The 18,345-nt window shown below is 57.4% G+C and overlaps 2 protein-coding genes across 3 annotated transcripts in view; one reads left to right on the top strand and one right to left on the bottom strand.

Moving 5' to 3' along the window:
• The window catches only part of LOC147086635 (forkhead box protein P2-like), a 427,219-nt gene that overhangs the window by 191,608 nt on the left and 217,266 nt on the right, over nt 1-18,345 (top strand). The window lies entirely within an intron of this gene.
• Nucleotides 1-18,345, bottom strand: part of LOC147086636 (properdin-like) — a 184,552-nt gene that overhangs the window by 33,812 nt on the left and 132,395 nt on the right. Inside the window, exons 6-9 of the mRNA XM_085978229.1 lie at nt 14,310-14,483; nt 10,839-11,027; nt 10,122-10,236; nt 7,216-7,356 (exon numbers count right to left, since the gene is read on the bottom strand). Of these exons, the coding sequence (XP_085834355.1) occupies nt 7,221-7,356; nt 10,122-10,236; nt 10,839-11,027; nt 14,310-14,483 (614 nt within the window). The 3' untranslated portion in view covers nt 7,216-7,220. The remainder of the gene's footprint in view (nt 1-7,215; nt 7,357-10,121; nt 10,237-10,838; nt 11,028-14,309; nt 14,484-18,345) is intronic.

Below are 18,345 nucleotides of genomic sequence, written 5' to 3'. Positions count from 1 at the left end.
AGTGAGAGTCAGTGTGTGTGGGACCCATTCCCCAGTGAGAGTCAGTGTCTGTGGGACCCATTCCCCAGTGAGAGTCAGTGTGTGTGGAACCCGTACCCCAGTGAGAGTCAGTGTGTGTGGAACCCGTACCCCAGTGAGAGTCAGTGTGTGTGGGACCCATTCCCCAGTGAGAGTCAGTGTGTGTGGGACCCGTACCCCAGTGAGAGTCAGTGTGTGTGGAACCCGTACCCCAGTGAGAGTCAGTGTGTGTGGAACCCGTACCCCAGTGAGAGTCAGTGTGTGTGGGACCCATTCCCCAGTGAGAGTCAGTGTGTGTGGGACCCGTACCCCAGTGAGAGTCAGTGTGTGTGGAACCCGTACTCCAGTGAGTGTCAGTGTTTGTGGAACCCGTACCCCAGTGAGAGTCAGTGTCTGTGGGACCCGTACCCCAGTGAGAGTCAGTGTGTGTGGGACCCGTACCCCAGTGAGAGTCAGTGTCTGTGGGACCCGTACCCCAGTGAGAGTCAGTGTCTGTGGAACCCGTACCCCAGTGAGTCAGTGTCTGTGGAACCCGTACCCCAGTGAGAGTCAGTGTGTGTGGAACCCATACCCCAGTGAGAGTCAGTGTGTGTTGAACCCGTACCCCAGTGAGAGTCAGTGTCCGTGGGACTCGTACCCCAGTGAGAGTCAGTGTCTGTGGGACCCGTACCCCAGTGAGAGTCAGTGTCTGTGGAACCCATACCCCAGTGAGAGTCAGTGTGTGTGGAACCCGTACCCCAGTGAGAGTCAGTCTCTGTGGAACCCGTACCCCAGTGAGAGTCAGTGTGTGTGGAACCCGTACCCCAGTGAGAGTCAGTCTCTGTGGAACCCGTACCCCAGTGAGAGTCAGTGTGTGTGGGACCCGTACCCCAGTGAGAGTCAGTGTCTGTGGAACCCGTACCCCAGTGAGAGTCAGTGTCTGTGGGACCCGTACCCCAGTGAGAGTTAGTGTGTGTGGAACCCGTACCCCAGTGAGAGTCAGTGTCTGTGGAACCCATACCCCAGGGAGAGTCAGTGTGTGTGGAACCCGTACCCGAGTGAGAGTCAGTGTCTGTGGGACCCGTACCCCAGTGTGAGTCAGTGTGTGTGGAACCCATACCCCAATGTGAGTCAGTGTGTGTGGAACCCGTACCCCAGGGAGAGTCAGTGTCTGTGGAACCCGTACCCGAGTGAGAGTCAGTGTGTGTGGAACCCGTACCTCAGTGAGAGTCAGTGTGTGTGGGTCCCGTACACCAGTGAGAGTCAGTGCGTGTGGAACCTGTACCCCGGTGAGAGTCAGTATCTGTGGAACCCGTACCCCAGTGAGAGTCAGTGTGTGTGGGACCCGTACCCCAGTGAGAGCCAGTGTCTGTGGAACCCGTACCCCAGTGAGAGTCAGTGTGTGTGGAACCCGTACCCCAGTGTGAGTCAGTGTCTGTGGAACCCGTACCCCAGTGTGAGTCAGTGTGTGTGGAACCCGTACCTCAGTGAGAGTCAGTGTGTGTGGAACCCGTACCCCAGTGAGAGTCAGTGTGTGTGGGACCTGTACCCCAGTGAGAGTCAGTGTGTGTGGAACCCGTACCCCAGTGAGAGTCAGTATCTGTGGGACCCGTACCCCAGTGAGATTCAGTGTCTGTGGGACCCGTACCCCAGTGAGAGACAGTGTCTGTGGGACCCGTACCCCAGTGAGAGTCAGTGTCTGTGGAACTGTACCCCAGTGAGAGTCAGTGTGTGTGGGACCCGTACCCCAGTGAGAGTCAGTGTCTGTGGAACCCGTACCCCAGTGAGAGTCAGTGACTGTGGGTCCCATACCCCAGTGAGAGTCAGTGTGTGTGGAACCCGTACCCCAGTGAGAGTCAGTGTGTGGGGGACCCGTACCCCAGTGAGAGTGAGTGTGTGTGGAACCCGTACCCCAGTGAGAGTCAGTGTCTGTGGGACCCGTACCCCAGTGAGAGTCAGTGTGTGTGGAACCCGTACCCCAGTGAGAGTCAGTGTGTGTGGAACCCGTACCCCAGTGAGAGTCAGTGTGTCTGGAACTGTACCCCAGTGAGAGTCAGTGTCTGTGGAACCCGTACCCCAGTGAGAGTCAGTGTCTGTGGGACCCGTACCCCAGTGAGAGTCAGTGTGTGTGGGACCCGTACCCCAGTGAGGGTCAGTTTCTGTGGAACCCGTACTCCAGGGAGTGTCAGTGTGTGGGGAACCCGTACCCCAGTGAGGGTCAGTGTGTGTGGGACCTGTACCCCAGTGAGAGTCAGTGTCTGTGGAACCCGTACCCCAGTGAGAGTCAGTGTCTGTGGGACCCGTACCCCAGTGAGAGTCAGTGTGTGTGGAACCCGTACCCCAGTGAGAGTCAGTGTGTGGGGAACCCGTACCCCAGTGAGGGTCAGTGTGTGTGGGACCCGTACCCCAGTGAGAGTCAGTGTCTGTGGAACCCGTACCCCAGTGAGAGTCAGTGTCTGTGGGACCCGTACCCCAGTGAGAGTCAGTGTGTGGGGAACCCGTACCCCAGTGAGGGTCAGTGTCTGTGGGACCCGTACCCCAGTGAGAGTCAGTGTCTGTGGAACCCGTACCTCAGTGAGAGTCAGTGTGTGTGGGACCTGTACCCCAGTGAGAGTCAGTGTCTGTGGAACCCGTCCTCCAGTGAGTGTCAGTGTGTGTGGAACCCGTACCCCAGTGAGGGTCAGTGTGTGTGGAACCCGTACCCCAGTGAGGGTCAGTGTCTGTAGGACCCGTACCCCAGTGAGAGTCAGTGTCTGTGGAACCCGTACCCCAGTGAGAGTCAGTGTGTGGGGAACCCGTACCCCAGTGAGGGTCAGTGTCTGTGGGACCCGTACCCCAGTGTGAGTCAGTGTGTGTGGAACCCGTACCTCAGTGTCTCTGGAACCCGTACCCCAGTGAGAGTCAGTGTCTCTGGAACCCGTACCCCAGTGAGTGTCAGTGTCTGTGGAACCCGTACTACAGTGAGTGTCAGTGTGTGTGGAACCCGTACCCCAATGAGTGTCAGTGTCTGTGGGACCCGTACCCCAGTGTGAGTCAGTGTCTGTGGAACCCGTACCCCAGTGAGAGTCAGTGTGTGTGGAACCCGTACCCCAGGGAGAGTCAGTGTCTGTGGGACCCGTACCCCAGTGAGAGTCAGTGTGTGTGGAACCCGTACCCCAGTGAGAGTCAGTGTGTGTGGGACCCATACCCCAGTGAGAGTCAGTGTGTGTTGAACCCGTACCCCAGTGAGAGTCAGTGTCCGTGGGACTCGTACCCCAGTGAGAGTCAGTGTCTGTGGGACCCGTACCCCAGTGAGAGTCAGTGTCTGTGGAACCCATACCCCAGTGAGAGTCAGTGTGTGTGGAACCCGTACCCCAGTGAGAGTCAGTCTCTGTGGAACCCGTACCCCAGTGAGAGTCAGTGTCTGTGGAACCCATACCCCAGTGAGAGTCAGTCTCTGTGGAACCCGTACCCCAGTGAGAGTCAGTGTGTGTGGGACCCGTACCCCAGTGAGAGTCAGTGTCTGTGGAACCCGTACCCCAGTGAGAGTCAGTGTCTGTGGGACCCGTACCCCAGTGAGAGTTAGTGTGTGTGGAACCCGTACCCCAGTGAGAGTCAGTGTCTGTGGAACCCATACCCCAGGGAGAGTCAGTGTGTGTGGAACCCGTACCCGAGTGAGAGTCAGTGTCTGTGGGACCCGTACCCCAGTGTGAGTCAGTGTGTGTGGAACCCATACCCCAATGTGAGTCAGTGTGTGTGGAACCCGTACCCCAGGGAGAGTCAGTGTGTGTGGAACCCGTACCCGAGTGAGAGTCAGTGTGTGTGGGTCCCGTACACCAGTGAGAGTCAGTGCGTGTGGAACCTGTACCCCGGTGAGAGTCAGTATCTGTGGAACCCGTACCCCAGTGAGAGTCAGTGTGTGTGGGACCCGTACCCCAGTGAGAGCCAGTGTCTGTGGAACCCGTACCCCAGTGAGAGTCAGTGTGTGTGGAACCCGTACCCCAGTGTGAGTCAGTGTCTGTGGAACCCGTACCCGAGTGTGAGTCAGTGTGTGTGGAACCCGTACCTCAGTGAGAGTCAGTGTGTGTGGAACCCGTACCCCAGTGAGAGTCAGTGTGTGTGGAACCCGTACCCCAGTGAGAGTCAGTGTGTGTGGAACCGTACCCCAGTGAGAGTCAGTGTGTCTGGAACTGTACCCAGTGAGAGTCAGTGTCTGTGGAACCCGTACCCCAGTGAGAGTCAGTGTCTGTGGGACCCGTACCCCAGTGAGAGTCAGTGTGTGTGGGACCCGTACCCCAGTGAGGGTCAGTTTCTGTGGAACCCGTACTCCAGGGAGTGTCAGTGTGTGGGGAACCCGTACCCCAGTGAGGGTCAGTGTGTGTGGGACCCGTACCCCAGTGAGAGTCAGTGTCTGTGGAACCCGTACCCCAGTGAGAGTCAGTGTCTGTGGGACCCGTACCCCAGTGAGAGTCAGTGTGTGTGGAACCCGTACCCCAGTGAGAGTCAGTGTGTGGGGAACCCGTACCCCAGTGAGGGTCAGTGTGTGTGGGACCCGTACCCCAGTGAGAGTCAGTGTCTGTGGAACCCGTACCCCAGTGAGAGTCAGTGTCTGTGGGACCCGTACCCCAGTGAGAGTCAGTGTGTGGGGAACCCGTACCCCAGTGAGGGTCAGTGTCTGTGGGACCCGTACCCCAGTGAGAGTCAGTGTCTGTGGAACCCGTACCCAGTGAGAGTCAGTGTGTGTGGGACCTGTACCCCAGTGAGAGTCAGTGTCTGTGGAACCCGTCCTCCAGTGAGTGTCAGTGTGTGTGGAACCCGTACCCCAGTGAGGGTCAGTGTGTGTGGAACCCGTACCCCAGTGAGGGTCAGTGTCTGTAGGACCAGTACCCCAGTGAGAGTCAGTGTCTGTGGAACCCGTACCCCAGTGAGAGTCAGTGTGTGGGGAACCCGTACCCCAGTGAGGGTCAGTGTCTGTGGACCCGTACCCCAGTGTGAGTCAGTGTGTGTGGAACCCGTACCTCAGTGTCTCTGGAACCCGTACCCCAGTGAGAGTCAGTGTCTCTGGAACCCGTACCCCAGTGAGTGTCAGTGTCTGTGGAACCCGTACTCCAGTGAGTGTCAGTGTGTGTGGAACCCGTACCCCAATGAGGGTCAGTGTCTGTGGGACCCGTACCCCAGTGTGAGTCAGTGTCTGTGGAACCCGTACCCCAGTGAGAGTCAGTGTGTGTGGAACCCGTACCCCAGGGAGAGTCAGTGTCTGTGGGACCCATACCCCAGTGAGAGTCAGTGTGTGTGGAACCCGTACCCCAGTGAGAGTCAGTGTGTGTGGAACCCGTACCCCAGTGAGAGTCAGTGTCTGTGGGACCCGTACCCCAGTGAGAGTCAGTGTCTGTGGAACCCGTACCCCAGTGTGAGTCAGTGTGTGTGGAACCCGTACCCCAGTGAGAGTCAGTGTGTGTGGAACCCGTACCCCAGTGAGAGTCAGTGTGTGTGGAACCCGTACCCCAGTGAGAGTCAGTGTGTGTGGGACCCATACCCCAGTGAGAGTCAGTGTCGGTGGAACCCGTACCCCAGTGAGAGTCAGTGTCTGTGGAACCCGTACCCCAGTGAGAGTCAGTGTCTGTGGGACCCGTACCCCAGTGAGAGTCAGTGTGTGTGGAACCCGTACCCCAGTGAGAGTCAGTGTGTGTGGAACCCGTACCCCAGGGAGAGTCAGTGTCTGTGGGACCCGTACCCCAGTGTGAGTCAGTGTCTGTGGAACCCGTACCCCAGTGAGAGTCAGTGTCTGTGGGACCAGTACCCCAGTGAGAGTCAGTGTCTGTGGGACCCGTACCCCAGTGAGAGTCAGTGTGTGTGGGACCCATTCCCCAGTGAGAGTCAGTGTCTGTGGGACCCATTCCCCAGTGAGAGTCAGTGTGTGTGGAACCCATACCCCAGTGAGAGTCAGTGTGTGTGGAACCCGTACCCCAGTGAGAGTCAGTGTGTGTGGGACCCATTCCCCAGTGAGAGTCAGTGTGTGTGGGACCCGTACCCCAGTGAGAGTCAGTGTGTGTGGAACCCGTACCCCAGTGAGAGTCAGTGTGATTGGAACCCGTACCCCAGTGAGAGTCGGTGTGTGTGGGACCCATTCCCCAGTGAGAGTCAGTGTGTGTGGGACCCGTACCCCAGTGAGAGTCAGTGTGTGTGGAACCCGTACTCCAGTGAGTGTCAGTGTTGTGGAACCCGTACCCCAGTGAGAGTCAGTGTCTGTGGGACCCGTACCCCAGTGAGAGTCAGTGTGTGTGGGACCCGTACCCCAGTGAGAGTCAGTGTCTGTGGGACCCGTACCCCAGTGAGAGTCAGTGTCTGTGGAACCCGTACTCCAGTGAGTGTCAGTGTGTGTGGAACCCGTACCCCAATGAGGGTCAGTGTCTGTGGGACCCGTACCCCAGTGAGAGTCAGTGTGTGTGGGACCCGTACCCCAGTGAGAGTCAGTGTGTGTGGGACCCGTACCCCAGTGAGAGTCAGTGTCTGTGGGACCCGTACCCCAGTGAGAGTCAGTGTGTGTGGAACCGTACCCCAGTGAGAGTCAGTGTGTGTGGGACCCGTACCCCAGTGAGAGTCAGTGTGTGTGGAACCCGTACCCCAGTGAGAGTCAGTGTGTGTGGGACCCATTCCCCAGGGAGAGTCAGTGTCTGTGGAACCCGTACCCTAGTGAGAGTCAGTGTGTGTGGGACCCATTCCCAGTGAGAGTCAGTGTCTGTGGAACCCGTACCCCAGTGAGAGTCAGCGTGTGTGGAACCCGTACCCCAGTGAGAGTCAGTGTGTGTGGGACCCATTCCCCAGTGTGAGTCAGTATCTGTGGGACCCGTACCCCAGTGAGAGTCAGTGTGTGTGGGACCCGTACCCCAGTGAGAGTCAGTGTCTGTGGGACCCGTACCCCAGTGAGAGTCCGTGTCTGTGGAACCCGTACCCCAGTGAGGGTCAGTGTGTGTGGAACCCGTACCCCAGTGAGAGTCAGTGTCTGTGGAACCCGTACCCCAGTGAGAGTCAGTGTGTGTGGGACCCGTACCCCAGTGAGATTCAGTGTGTGTGGAACCCGTACCCCAGTGAGATTCAGTGTCCTCGAGAGTGGGGGTGAAGGTGGGGTTGATCAGGAGTCCATTTGTGCCGGTCCTGGTTCAGAGGGAAGCGCGATGAGTGGGCACCCACTCTGCCCTGGGGCCCAGTGTCGCCAGGCTTTCTGGCGAGGCCACACACCTCCTTCAGTTGCAGTGCGGAACGTTGTAGCACTGTAGGTTGGCCTTCACCTGCCTCAGCTCCCCCAGAAGCTCGTCACAGTCGTAAAACGGAAACCCCCAGAAAAAAACCGGAAATTTCTTCTGCACGCCCGTCTCGTTTCTGTAAAACAAATGTCATCAGTGACCTCAGCTAATCGTGGGTCATGACCCCGCACCTGATCCCCGTATAAACCCCTTGTACCCACACTCCGTAAAGCTCCCCCTCCTTCCGAACACCAAAATGCTCTTCCTGTACCCCAAAAACCTCCACCAGTGGCCCTTCCCCCGGTGTCCCACACCGCGGGGCCTCGGCCCTTCTCCCGGTGTCCCGCACCGCGGGGTCTTGGCCCTTCCCCTGCACCGTGGGGCCTCGGCCCTTCCCCTGGTGTCCCTGCACCGTGGGGCCTCGGCCCTTCCCCTGGTGTCCTACACCGTGGGGCCTCGGCATTTCCCTGGTGTCCCTGCACCGTGGGGCCTCGGCCCTTCCCCTGGTGTCCTACACCGTGGGGCCTCGGCATTTCCCTGGTGTCCCTGCACCGTGGGGCCTCGGCCCTTCCCCTGGTGTCCCTGCACCGTGGGGCCTCGGCCCTTCCCCTGGTGTCCTACACCGTGGGGCCTCGGCCCTTCCCCTGGTGTCCCTGCACCGTGGGGCCTCGGCCCTTCCCCTGGTGTCCTACACCGTGGGGCCTCGGCCCTTCCACTGGTGTCCCTGCACCGTGGGGCCTCGGCCCTTCCCCTGGTGTCCCTGCACCGTGGGGCCTCGGCCCTTCCCCTGGTGTCCTACACCGTGGGGCCTCGGCATTTCCCTGGTGTCCCTGCACCGTGGGGCCTCGGCCCTTCCCCTGGTGTCCCTGCACCGTGGGGCCTCGGCCCTTCCCCTGGTGTCCTACACTGTGGGGCCTCGGCATTTCCCTGGTGTCCCTGCACCGTGGGGCCTCGGCATTTCCCTGGTGTCCCTGCACCGTGGGGCCTCGGCCCTTCCCCTGGTGTCCCTGCACCGTGGGGCCTCGGCCCTTCCCCTAGTGTCCCTGCACCGTGGGGCCTCGGCCCTTCCCCTGGTGTCCCTGCACCGTGGGGCCTCGGCCCTTCCCCTGGTGTCCCTGCACCGTGGGGCCTCGGCCCTTCCCCTGGTGTCCCTGCACCGTGGGGCCTCGGCCCTTCCCCTGGTGTCCTACACCGTGGGGCCTCGGCATTTCCCTGGTGTCCCTGCACCGTGGGGCCTCGGCCCTTCCCCTGGTGTCCCTGCACCGTGGGGCCTCGGCCCTTCCCCTGGTGTCCCTGCACCGTGGGGCCTCGGCCCTTCCCCTGGTATCCCGCACCGTGGGGCCTCAGCCCTTCCCCTGGTGTCCCTGCACCGTGGGGCCTCGGCCCTTCCCCTGGTGTCCCTGCACCGTGGGGCCTCGGCATTTCCCTGGTGTCCCTGCACCGTGGGGCCTCAGCCCTTCCCCTAGTGTCCCTGCACCGTGCGGCCTCAGCCCTTCCCCTAGTGTCCCTGCACCGTGGGGCCTCGGTCCTTCCCCTGGTGTCCCTGCACCGTGGGGCCTCGGCCCTTCCCCTGGTGTCCCTGCACCGTGGGGCCTCGGCCCTTCCCCTGGTGTCCTACACCGTGGGGCCTCGGCATTTCCCTGGTGTCCCTGCACCGTGGGGCCTCGGCCCTTCCCCTGGTGTCCCTGCACCGTGGGGCCTCGGCCCTTCCCCTGGTGTCCCTGCACCGTGGGGCCTCGGCCCTTCCCCTGGTATCCCGCACCGTGGGGCCTCGGCCCTTCCCCTGGTGTCCCTGCACCGTGGGGCCTCGGCCCTTCCCCTGGTGTCCCTGCACCGTGGGGCCTCGGCATTTCCCTGGTGTCCCTGCACCGTGGGGCCTCAGCCCTTCCCCTAGTGTCCCTGCACCGTGGGGCCTCAGCCCTTCCCCTAGTGTCCCTGCACCATGGGGCCTCGGCCCTTCCCCTGGTATCCCGCACCGTGGGGCCTCAGCCCTTCCCTTAGTGTCCCTGCACCGTGGGGCCTTGGCAATTCCCTGGTGTTCCTGCGCCGTGGGGCCTCGGCCCTTCCCCTGCACCGTGTGGCCTCGGCCCTTCCCCTAGTGTCCCTGCACCGTGGGGCCTTGGCCCTTCTGCACCGTGGGGCATCGGCCCTTCCCCTGGCGTCCTGCACCGTGGGGCCTCGGCCCTTCCCCTGGTGTCCCTGCACCGTGGGGCCTCGGCCCTTCCCCTGGCGTCCCTGCACCGTGGGGCCTTGGCCCTTCCCCTGGTGTCCCTGCACCGTGGAGCCTCGGCTCTTCCCCTGGTGTCCCTGCACCGTGGGGCCTTGGCCCTTCCCCCGGTGTCCCTGCACCATGGGGCCTCGGCCCTTCCCCTGGTGTCCTGCACCGTGGGGCCTTGGCCCTTCCCCCGGTGTCCCTGCACCGTGGGGCCTTGGCCCTTCCCCTGGTGTCCCTGCACCGTGGGGCCTCGGCCCTTCCCCTGGTGTCCCTGCACCGTGGGGCCTTGGCCCTTCCCCTGGTGTCCTGCACCGTGGGGCCTCGGCCCTTCCCCTGGTGTCCCTGCACCATGGGGCCTCGGCCCTTCCCCTGGTGTCCTGCACCGTGGGGCCTTGGCCCTTCCCCTGGTGTCCCTGCACCGTGGGGCCTTGGCCCTTCCCCTGGTGTCCCTGCACCATGGGGCCTCGGCCCTTCCCCTGGTGTCCTGCACCGTGGGGCCTCGGCCCTTCCCCTGGTGTCCTGCACCGTGGGGCCTTGGCCTTTCCCCTGGTGTCCTGCACCGTGGGTCCTCGGCCCTGGTATTCCGCACTGTGGGGCCTCGGCCCTGGTGTCCTGCACTGTGGGGCCCCACTTTAATCACGGTGTAAGTGGAGCGAGTGAGTGGGTGTTCAGTGGTCGTGTCTCACGGGTAGTCGGGGTATATCGGAACGCAGGATCGAATCCTGCTCCTCCTGCTGTCCCTGCCGCAGGGAGGGTGACACAGACTCCAGGCGTTCCACTCCGTCCAGGTCCCTTTGCCATCTGTCGGTGAACACAAATATTTTAGAGTCATCAATCCTCGTCCCCCCAGTCCCAACTCAATCATTCCACCCACCCCAAGCCAGTCACAGCCTCACCCTCACTGCATGCCCGTGGAGGAAGCGCGTCAATCTGTCTGTCCCTCTCAGCACTGCCCTCCCCAGCACTGGGACATCCCGATAACACACGTCAGTCTGTTACAGACAGGGACGGCCCAGTCCCGACTCCAGTCAGTCCGTTACAGACAGGGACGGCCCAGTCCCGACACACGTCAGTCTGTTACAGACAGGGGCGGCCCAGTCCCGACTCCCGTCAGTCTGTTACAGACAGGGACGGCCCAGTCCCGACACCCGTCAGTCTGTTACAGACAGGGACGGCCCAGTCCCGACTCCAGTCAGTCTGTTACAGACAGGGACGGCCCAGTCCCGACTCCCGTCAGTCTGTTACAGACAGGGACGGCCCAGTCCCGACACACGTCAGTCTGTTACAGACAGGGGCGGCCCAGTCCCGACTCCCGTCAGTCTGTTACAGACAGGGACGGCCCAGTCCCGACTCCTTTCACTATAATAGATGTGACCCAGTCTAGAAACACGAGACATACTTACACCAACAGTCCTCGATGTTGTAGCAGGCCCGCACGTCTATGATGGGGCCTGGGCATGGATGCCCGTCGTGATCCACCCCAACACACCTTCGGGTTCTCCGCTGGCTCCCAACATATCTCCGGCAGGAGATGTTCCAGTCCGATCGCGCGCAATCTGTCCACAAAGACCACTCTGTCCAGGTTCCATCAACTAGACCAGAGGGTAGAGAACATCAATCGACGCAAATCAGCATATCCCAGGGAATGGTCAAGCACACCGCAACCCCCAACACGGCAACCCCAACACCACAACCCCCAACACCGCAACAGCAACACCGCAACCCCCAACACGGCAACCCCAACACCGCAACAGCAACACCGCATCCCCCAACACTGCAACCGCAACACCGCATCCCCAACACCGCAACCCCCAACACTGCAACCCCCAACACCGCAACAGCAACACCGCAACCCCCAACACGGCAACCCCAACACCGCAACAGGAACACCGCAACCCCCAACACTGCAACCACAACACCGCATCCCCAACACCGCAACCCCCAATACTGCAACCCCCAACACTGCAACCCCCAACACCACAACAAGAACACCGCAACCCCCAACACGGCAACCCCAACACCACAACCCCCAACACCGCAACACCGCAACAGCAACACCGCATCCCCCAACACTGCAACCGCAACACCGCATCCCCAACACCGCAACCCTCAACACCGCAACCCCCAACACCGCAACAGCAACATCGCAACCCCCAACACGGCAACCCCAACACCACAACCCCCAACACCGCAACAGCAACACCGCATCCCCCAACACTGCAACCGCAACACCGCATCCCCAACACCGCAACCCCCAACACTGCAACCCCCAACACCGCAACCCCCAACACCGCAACAGGAACACCGCAACCCCAACACCGCAACAAGAACACCGCAACCCCCAACACCGCATCCCCAACACCGCAACAGCAACACTGCATCCCCCAACACCGCAACCCCCAACACCGCAACCCCCAACACCGCAACAAGAACACCGCAACCCCAACACCGCAACAGCAACACCGCAACCCCAACACTGCAACCCCAACACTGCAACCCCAACACCGCAACCCCCAACCCCCAACACTGCAACCCCCAACACCGCAACCCCCAACACCGCAACCGCAACACCGCAACCCCCAACCCCCAACACTGCAACCCCCAACACCGCAACAGGAACACCGCAACCCCAACACCGCAACCCCCAACACCGCATCCCCAACACCGCAACAGCAACACCGCATCCCCCAACACCGCAACCCCCAACACCGCAACAAGATCACTGCAACCCCCAACACCGCAGCAGCAACACCGCAACCCCCATCACTGCAACCCCAACACCGCAACCCCAACACCGCAATCCCCAACACCGCATCCCCCAACACCGCATCCCCCAACACCGCAACCCCCAACACTGCAACCCCCAACACCGCAACAGCAACACCGCAACCCCCAACACCGCAACCCCCAACACCGCAACAGGAACACCGCAACCCCAACACCGCAACAAGAACACCGCAACCCCCAACACCGCATCCCCCAACACCGCATCCCCCAACACCGCAACCCCCAACACCGCAACCCCCAACACCGCAACAGCAACACCGCAACCCCCAACACCGCATCCCCCAACACCGCAACAGCTACACCGCAACCCCAACACCGCAACCCCCAACACCGCAACCCCGCAACCAACACTGCAACCCCCAACACCGCATCCCCCAACACTGCAACCCCCAACACCGCAACCGCAACACCGCAACCAACTCCCAACACCGCAACTCCCAACACCGCAACCCCCAACACCGCAACCAACACCGCAACCCCCAACACCACAACCCCCGCACCGCAACCCCGAACACCGCAACCCCAGCACCGCAACTCCCAACACCGCAACCAACCCCCGCACCGCAACCCCCAACACCGCAACCCCCAACACTGCAACCAACCCCCGCACCGCAACCCCCAACACCGCAACCCCCAGTTCTGGGTGAGGAGATACAGCCAAGGCGAACACAGAGCTCTACTGAGACACCTGACCCTCATCGCACAAGAGGAGATCCTCATTGACCTTTCACCCTCTGGGGCCTGGGGTCAGATGCGGCCACAGATAGACGGGGGGGTGGGGGGGGGAGGTTGAGGGGCTCCTCTCCCTGATGGGGGATGGGCAGTGAGTCAGGCAGTGACCTTTCACCCCTCGAGTGCCAGGATCCAGGGCTCCTCTCTCTCTCTCTCTTTCTGTGTCTCACTATCTTTCTGTCTCTCGCTCTCTCTCTGTCTCTGTCTCCCTCTCTCTCTCTCTGTGTCTCTCTCTCGCTCTGTCTCTCTCTCTCTCGCTCTATCTCTCTCTCTCGCTCTCTCGCTGTCTCTCTCTCTCTCTCGCTGTCTCTCTCTCTCTCTTTCTGTCTCTCTCTGTCTCTCTCTCTCTGTCTCTCTCTCTCTGTCTCTCTCTCTCTGTCTCTCTCTCTGTCTCTGTCTCTCTCTCTGTCTCTCTCTCTGTCTCTGTCTCTCTGTCTCTCTCTCTGTCTCTCTCTCTCTCTCTGTCTCTCTCACTCTCTCTCTGTCTCATTCTCTCTGTCTCTCTCTCTCTCCCTCTCTCTCCTTCTCTCTCTCTGTTTGTCTCTGTCTCTCTCTCTTTGTCTCTGTCTCTCTCTCTCCCTCTCTCTCTCCCCCTCTCTCTCTCTCTCTCTCTCTGTCTCTCTCTCTCTTTGTCTCTCTCTCTCTCTCTCTCTGTGTTTCTCTCTCTCTCTTTCTGTCTCTCTGTCTCTCCCTCTCTCTCTGTCTCTCTCTGTCTTTCTCTCTCTCTCTCTCTCTTTGTCTCTGTGTCTCTGTCTCGCTCTCTGTCTCTTTCTGTCTTTGTCTCTCTCTCTCTCTCTCTGTCTCTCTCTGTCTCTCTCTCTCTTTGTCTCTCTCTCTCTCTCTCTCTGTGTTTCTCTCTCTCTTTCTGTCTCTCTGTCTCCCTCTCTCTCTGTCTCTCTCTGTCTTTCTCACTCAGTTCAGTTCAGTTCAGTTCAAATGCTTTATTGGCATGAAAGTTTACAGAGAACCATATTGCCAAAGCTTACATAGCAAAAAGGTACAGTTTTCCAACATTCTGTAGGTGTCAATCGATTTGACATTTGTTGGGTATATACAATATTACTTTTAAACAATATTAATTTTAAACAGTCTTTCTACTTCATTTGGTACGTTCAATATTAATTTTAAACAGTCTCACTCTCTCTCTCTCTTTGTCTCTGTGTCTCTGTCTCGCTCTCTGTCTCTTTCTGTCTTTGTCTCTCTCTCTCTCTCTGTCTCTCTCTCTCCCTGTCTCTCTCTCTCTGTCTCTGACCGAGAGACACAGGTGTTGCTGATGGACCCCCAACCCCACCCTGGAATCCGAGCTGCCTCCCACCTCATCCCCTTGTTACCCCCAGAGGGAGGGACATCCTTACCTGGGCAGGGAATCTTGGTGTTGCAGGGAACCTCATCGATCGCACTTCCAAAGCAGGGAGCACCACCATATTTTGGGGTCGGACGGTCGCATTTCCTTCCTTGATGGATCTTTCCAACACCGCAGGACGTAGAACACGGTGATAGTGCAGACCAGGCTCCCCAGTTCCCTGCAACTGAACAGAGAGAGAGAGAATGTGACAGAGAGAGTGACAGAGAGAGAGAGACACAGACACAGAGAGAGAGAGAGAGACAGAGAGAGACAGAGACAGAGAGACAGAGAGAGAGACACAGAGAGACACAGAGAGAGAGACAGAGAGAGAGACAGAGAGACACAGAGAGAGAGAGACAGAGAGACAGAGACAGAGAGAGAGACAGAGAGCACGGAGCCTGAAGCCGGAGAAAGGCCTGAGGAACCGGGCCGAGCGAGGCACCGGAGAGAAGGAGAGCGAGCAGCAACAGGAGTAGACCCAAACCGGGAGGAGCGGCCCGAGCCAGTCAAAGAGGCGAGTGGAGAGGTAGGGGTGCCGGATCGGGTCGGGCCTGGAGAGCGAGCAAGCCCGAGGCCTGAAACCCGAGAAACTCCGGGGTCGGAGAAACTCGGACAAACACCGGGCCGGGACAGCACAGCCGAGCCGAGAGGCTGGGGCCAGGGCAGAAGCCCGGAGAGAGCGTTGGGAGCTGAGAGCTGAGAGCGCGAAATTTGAATGAAGGGAAACGGCTGAAAGGAGAAAAGGAGCAAAGAGAGGTAACTGCACCTAGAGAGAGAGAGACGGAGCGAGAGAGCGTGAGAGAGAGAGAGGAGAGGAAACACCAGCTGGAGAGAAAAAGCCGGAGAAATAAGTTTTACCTAACTCTACCTAAGTTTCATTTTAGTTAAAGTTAGTTCGGAAAAAGTTTAATTTTATTTAAATTTAGCTCGGAAAAAAAAAAAAAAACCTGAAAAAAGAACAACAAACCCGCGAGGAAAAGGAATAGAAACCCGAGAGAAACGATAAACTACCCGAACCAAGAGCCTGTGAGAAAAAGAGAAAGATAAACCTTTAAGAGCAGCTATATCAAAGATGAACCCCTGAAAAACTCCCAATTTTGGACCTAAAAGTGGGCTAAGGTGGAACACGACACAAAAAAGAGAAAAAAAAAAGTTATCTATCTGAGACAAAAAACAAACGACTACAATGAGCAGGGAAATGATATATCCTGAGCAATGCACAAAAAATAAAGCAAAGGAAAAATACAAGTACACAACACTAAAAAATAACCCAGAAATCCTCTACGTTGACTATACCACACACAAAGGGACTAAGCTGAAGAACAACCTCATATTCTACACCGAATACGTCACCTCCTGGAAGGAGACTTTACAAAAACACTACACATACGTCTCCAGTGAAGGTATTGGCAGTGGAGGCAGACTGAAAATATGTAAGGATGGAAACCTAGATAAAGATGACCCCCTGCTAACCATAAGCTACTACAACAAAAATAGAAAGATCATGATACAGGGGAATGTGGAAAATCTGGACACCTTCGAAAAGGAATTCCCCCAGTTGAAAACTAAGGCAGACACAAAGAGGACCAATGGACAGGAAGCAAAAGAGAGTCGAACAGAGGATGATGAGAGCCAAGTGGAGGAAGAAGAAGAGAGACCAGCAGAGGAAAACACCTCCCTGTACATCTCCACCCCCCCCACACCTCTCAACGAAAACAAAATGATGAAAGAGAATCTGGCCAAACTAGAACTTGATTTCAACGAATACAGAGAAACACTGGCCAAGAATTTGAAGGAGGAATTCAAACAGCTAAAAACGGAATACGAGTCCACCATCCACAAGATGAGAAAGACCATAGAGGAGCAAAGAAATGAGATCAAAGAACTCCGTACTCAACAAAACAAAACGAAGGAGACCGTAGAAAGGCTCAGCAGGCAACACAAACCTCTTAAGGTCCAAAAACCTGAGGACACAAAAACAACACACACAAAGACACAGAACCCGCCGGATGCCACCCCACACGAAGACACACCGAAAGCCACAAACCCCGCTCCAACCAGCCCTCAGTCGAGTCATGCCCAGACTACTGCTACCCAGTCCTCACACACAGGAACACAAAAACCGACAGATACCCCCCCAAACGATGACACACCGAAAGCCCCAAACCCCGCTCCTGCCACACAACATATCCCAGAAACCCAGCCAACAACCAGCCACCAGGCGAGCCCTACCCAGACTACTGTTACCCAGTCTGAAAAACCAGCCCCTCAGGCGGTCCTGCTGACCGACTCCAACGGAAAGTTTCTGGACCCCCAGAGGCTGTTCCCAGACCATCAAGTCCTGAAAAAATGGTGCAGCAACACAGGCCAAGCAATGAAGATCCTGAACAAAGAATCCCTTGGAAGCCCCAAATGGATTGTGATCCACACAGGCACGAACGACCTACGCACCCTACAGGAAGGCACGGCTTGGGCGGTGAGCAGGATGGCAGAAAAGGCCAGCAGGGAATTCCCCGAGGCGCGGATCGTGATCTCCACACTACTGCCCAGAAAGGACACCCCAGCCTATATAATCCACAACACCAACAGGGAGATCGACACGAGATGTTCTGTCCTCCCCAACGTCTCCCTGGCCCATCATCCAAACATCAACACAAGGGACCTCTATGACGAAATACATCTACTCAAACAGCGGATGTGGGTCTTCGCAAGAAACCTCATAAACACTGCCAAAAGACGCAGCCCTCCCACCCCCTCTACCATTGGGAGCCCAAACAGGACCACCAATGTCCCCCACCCCCCTTTACAAAACCAACAACAGAACCGTGCTTTTATACCTGACCCAAGACCCCCCTCTAGACCACAGACTGTAGACCAAGAACTGAGAAAGATCATGACGATGCTGAACAGCCTGATAGAAAGCCGGAGAAATTATTAATATTGTTATTTATCATTATCATTATTGTTATCTTATCAGTATTATTACTATTATTAGATAGATATATGTGCATGCCTCATGAAATTTATACTAAATCATCATTTAGCATTATAGAAAATAGTGTTTCCACACTCATCCCACAAAATAGGTCCATTTTATTTCGTTTTATTGAACTATATAAATGCGTTCTTTCCACATAAGCTGCTGGAATATCCAGGGCCTCCGCTCCTCAACTTTTGGGATGAAGAGTACAGACCCTGAATTCCTAAAAGCTATAAAAGACATTGATATAATTGTGTTAACAGAAACATGGTGCCAAAAGGACATGCCGACCCACTGTCCTCCAATGTACCATGAAATCATTGTGCCCTCAGTAAAGAACACTAAAACACGCAAGGGCAGAACCTCCGGGGGAATATTGGTGTGGTATAAGGGAGAACTGGACAAACACATCTCACCGGTAAAACAGGGGAAATCACACGTATGGCTAAAACTAGATAAAAATATAGGAATAGCAAAAAAAGATGTTTACTTATGTGCGATCTATATACCGCCAATAGATTCGCCATATTTCGAAGAGGAGTTATTTGATACTCTCCACATGGAAATCAGCCATTTCCAGGCCCAAGGAAAGGTGATAATATGTGGGGACCTAAATGCAAGGACCGGTTGTGAACCTGACTTCATAGACCCACAGGGAAACAACCATGTGTTTGGCCAGACCCCTTTAGATGTCACACCAGCCATCGCAAATCGGAACAACCTTGATCGTGAAATAAATAAAAGCGGTAGGGAGGTAGTGCAACTCTGCCGAGCCTTAGGCCTGTACATAGTTAATGGTAGGTTCAGAGGGGACTCCCAAGGGAGACTCACATACTCCTCAACTCTTGGGTCTAGTGTGGTGGACTATACAATCACTGACCTGGACCCCTGCGATATCAACGCATTCACTGTCAGGCAGCAATCCCCCCTCTCAGACCATAACCAAATAAATGTGTACCTTAAACTTTCTGCCCAAACTACAGACACAAAAAAGGAACACAGTAAGCTACATAAAATAAACCAGACATACAGATGGGCCCCAGACAGTGGAGATAAATTCATCACA

The sequence above is a fragment of the Somniosus microcephalus genome, unplaced genomic scaffold (genome assembly GCF_052327205.1).
Source record: "Somniosus microcephalus isolate GS21.2 unplaced genomic scaffold, FLI_Smic_1.0 unresolved_chr7, whole genome shotgun sequence".
NCBI classification, from domain to species: Eukaryota; Metazoa; Chordata; class Chondrichthyes; order Squaliformes; family Somniosidae; genus Somniosus; species Somniosus microcephalus.
This window is presented reverse-complemented; position numbering and strand designations above follow the sequence as displayed.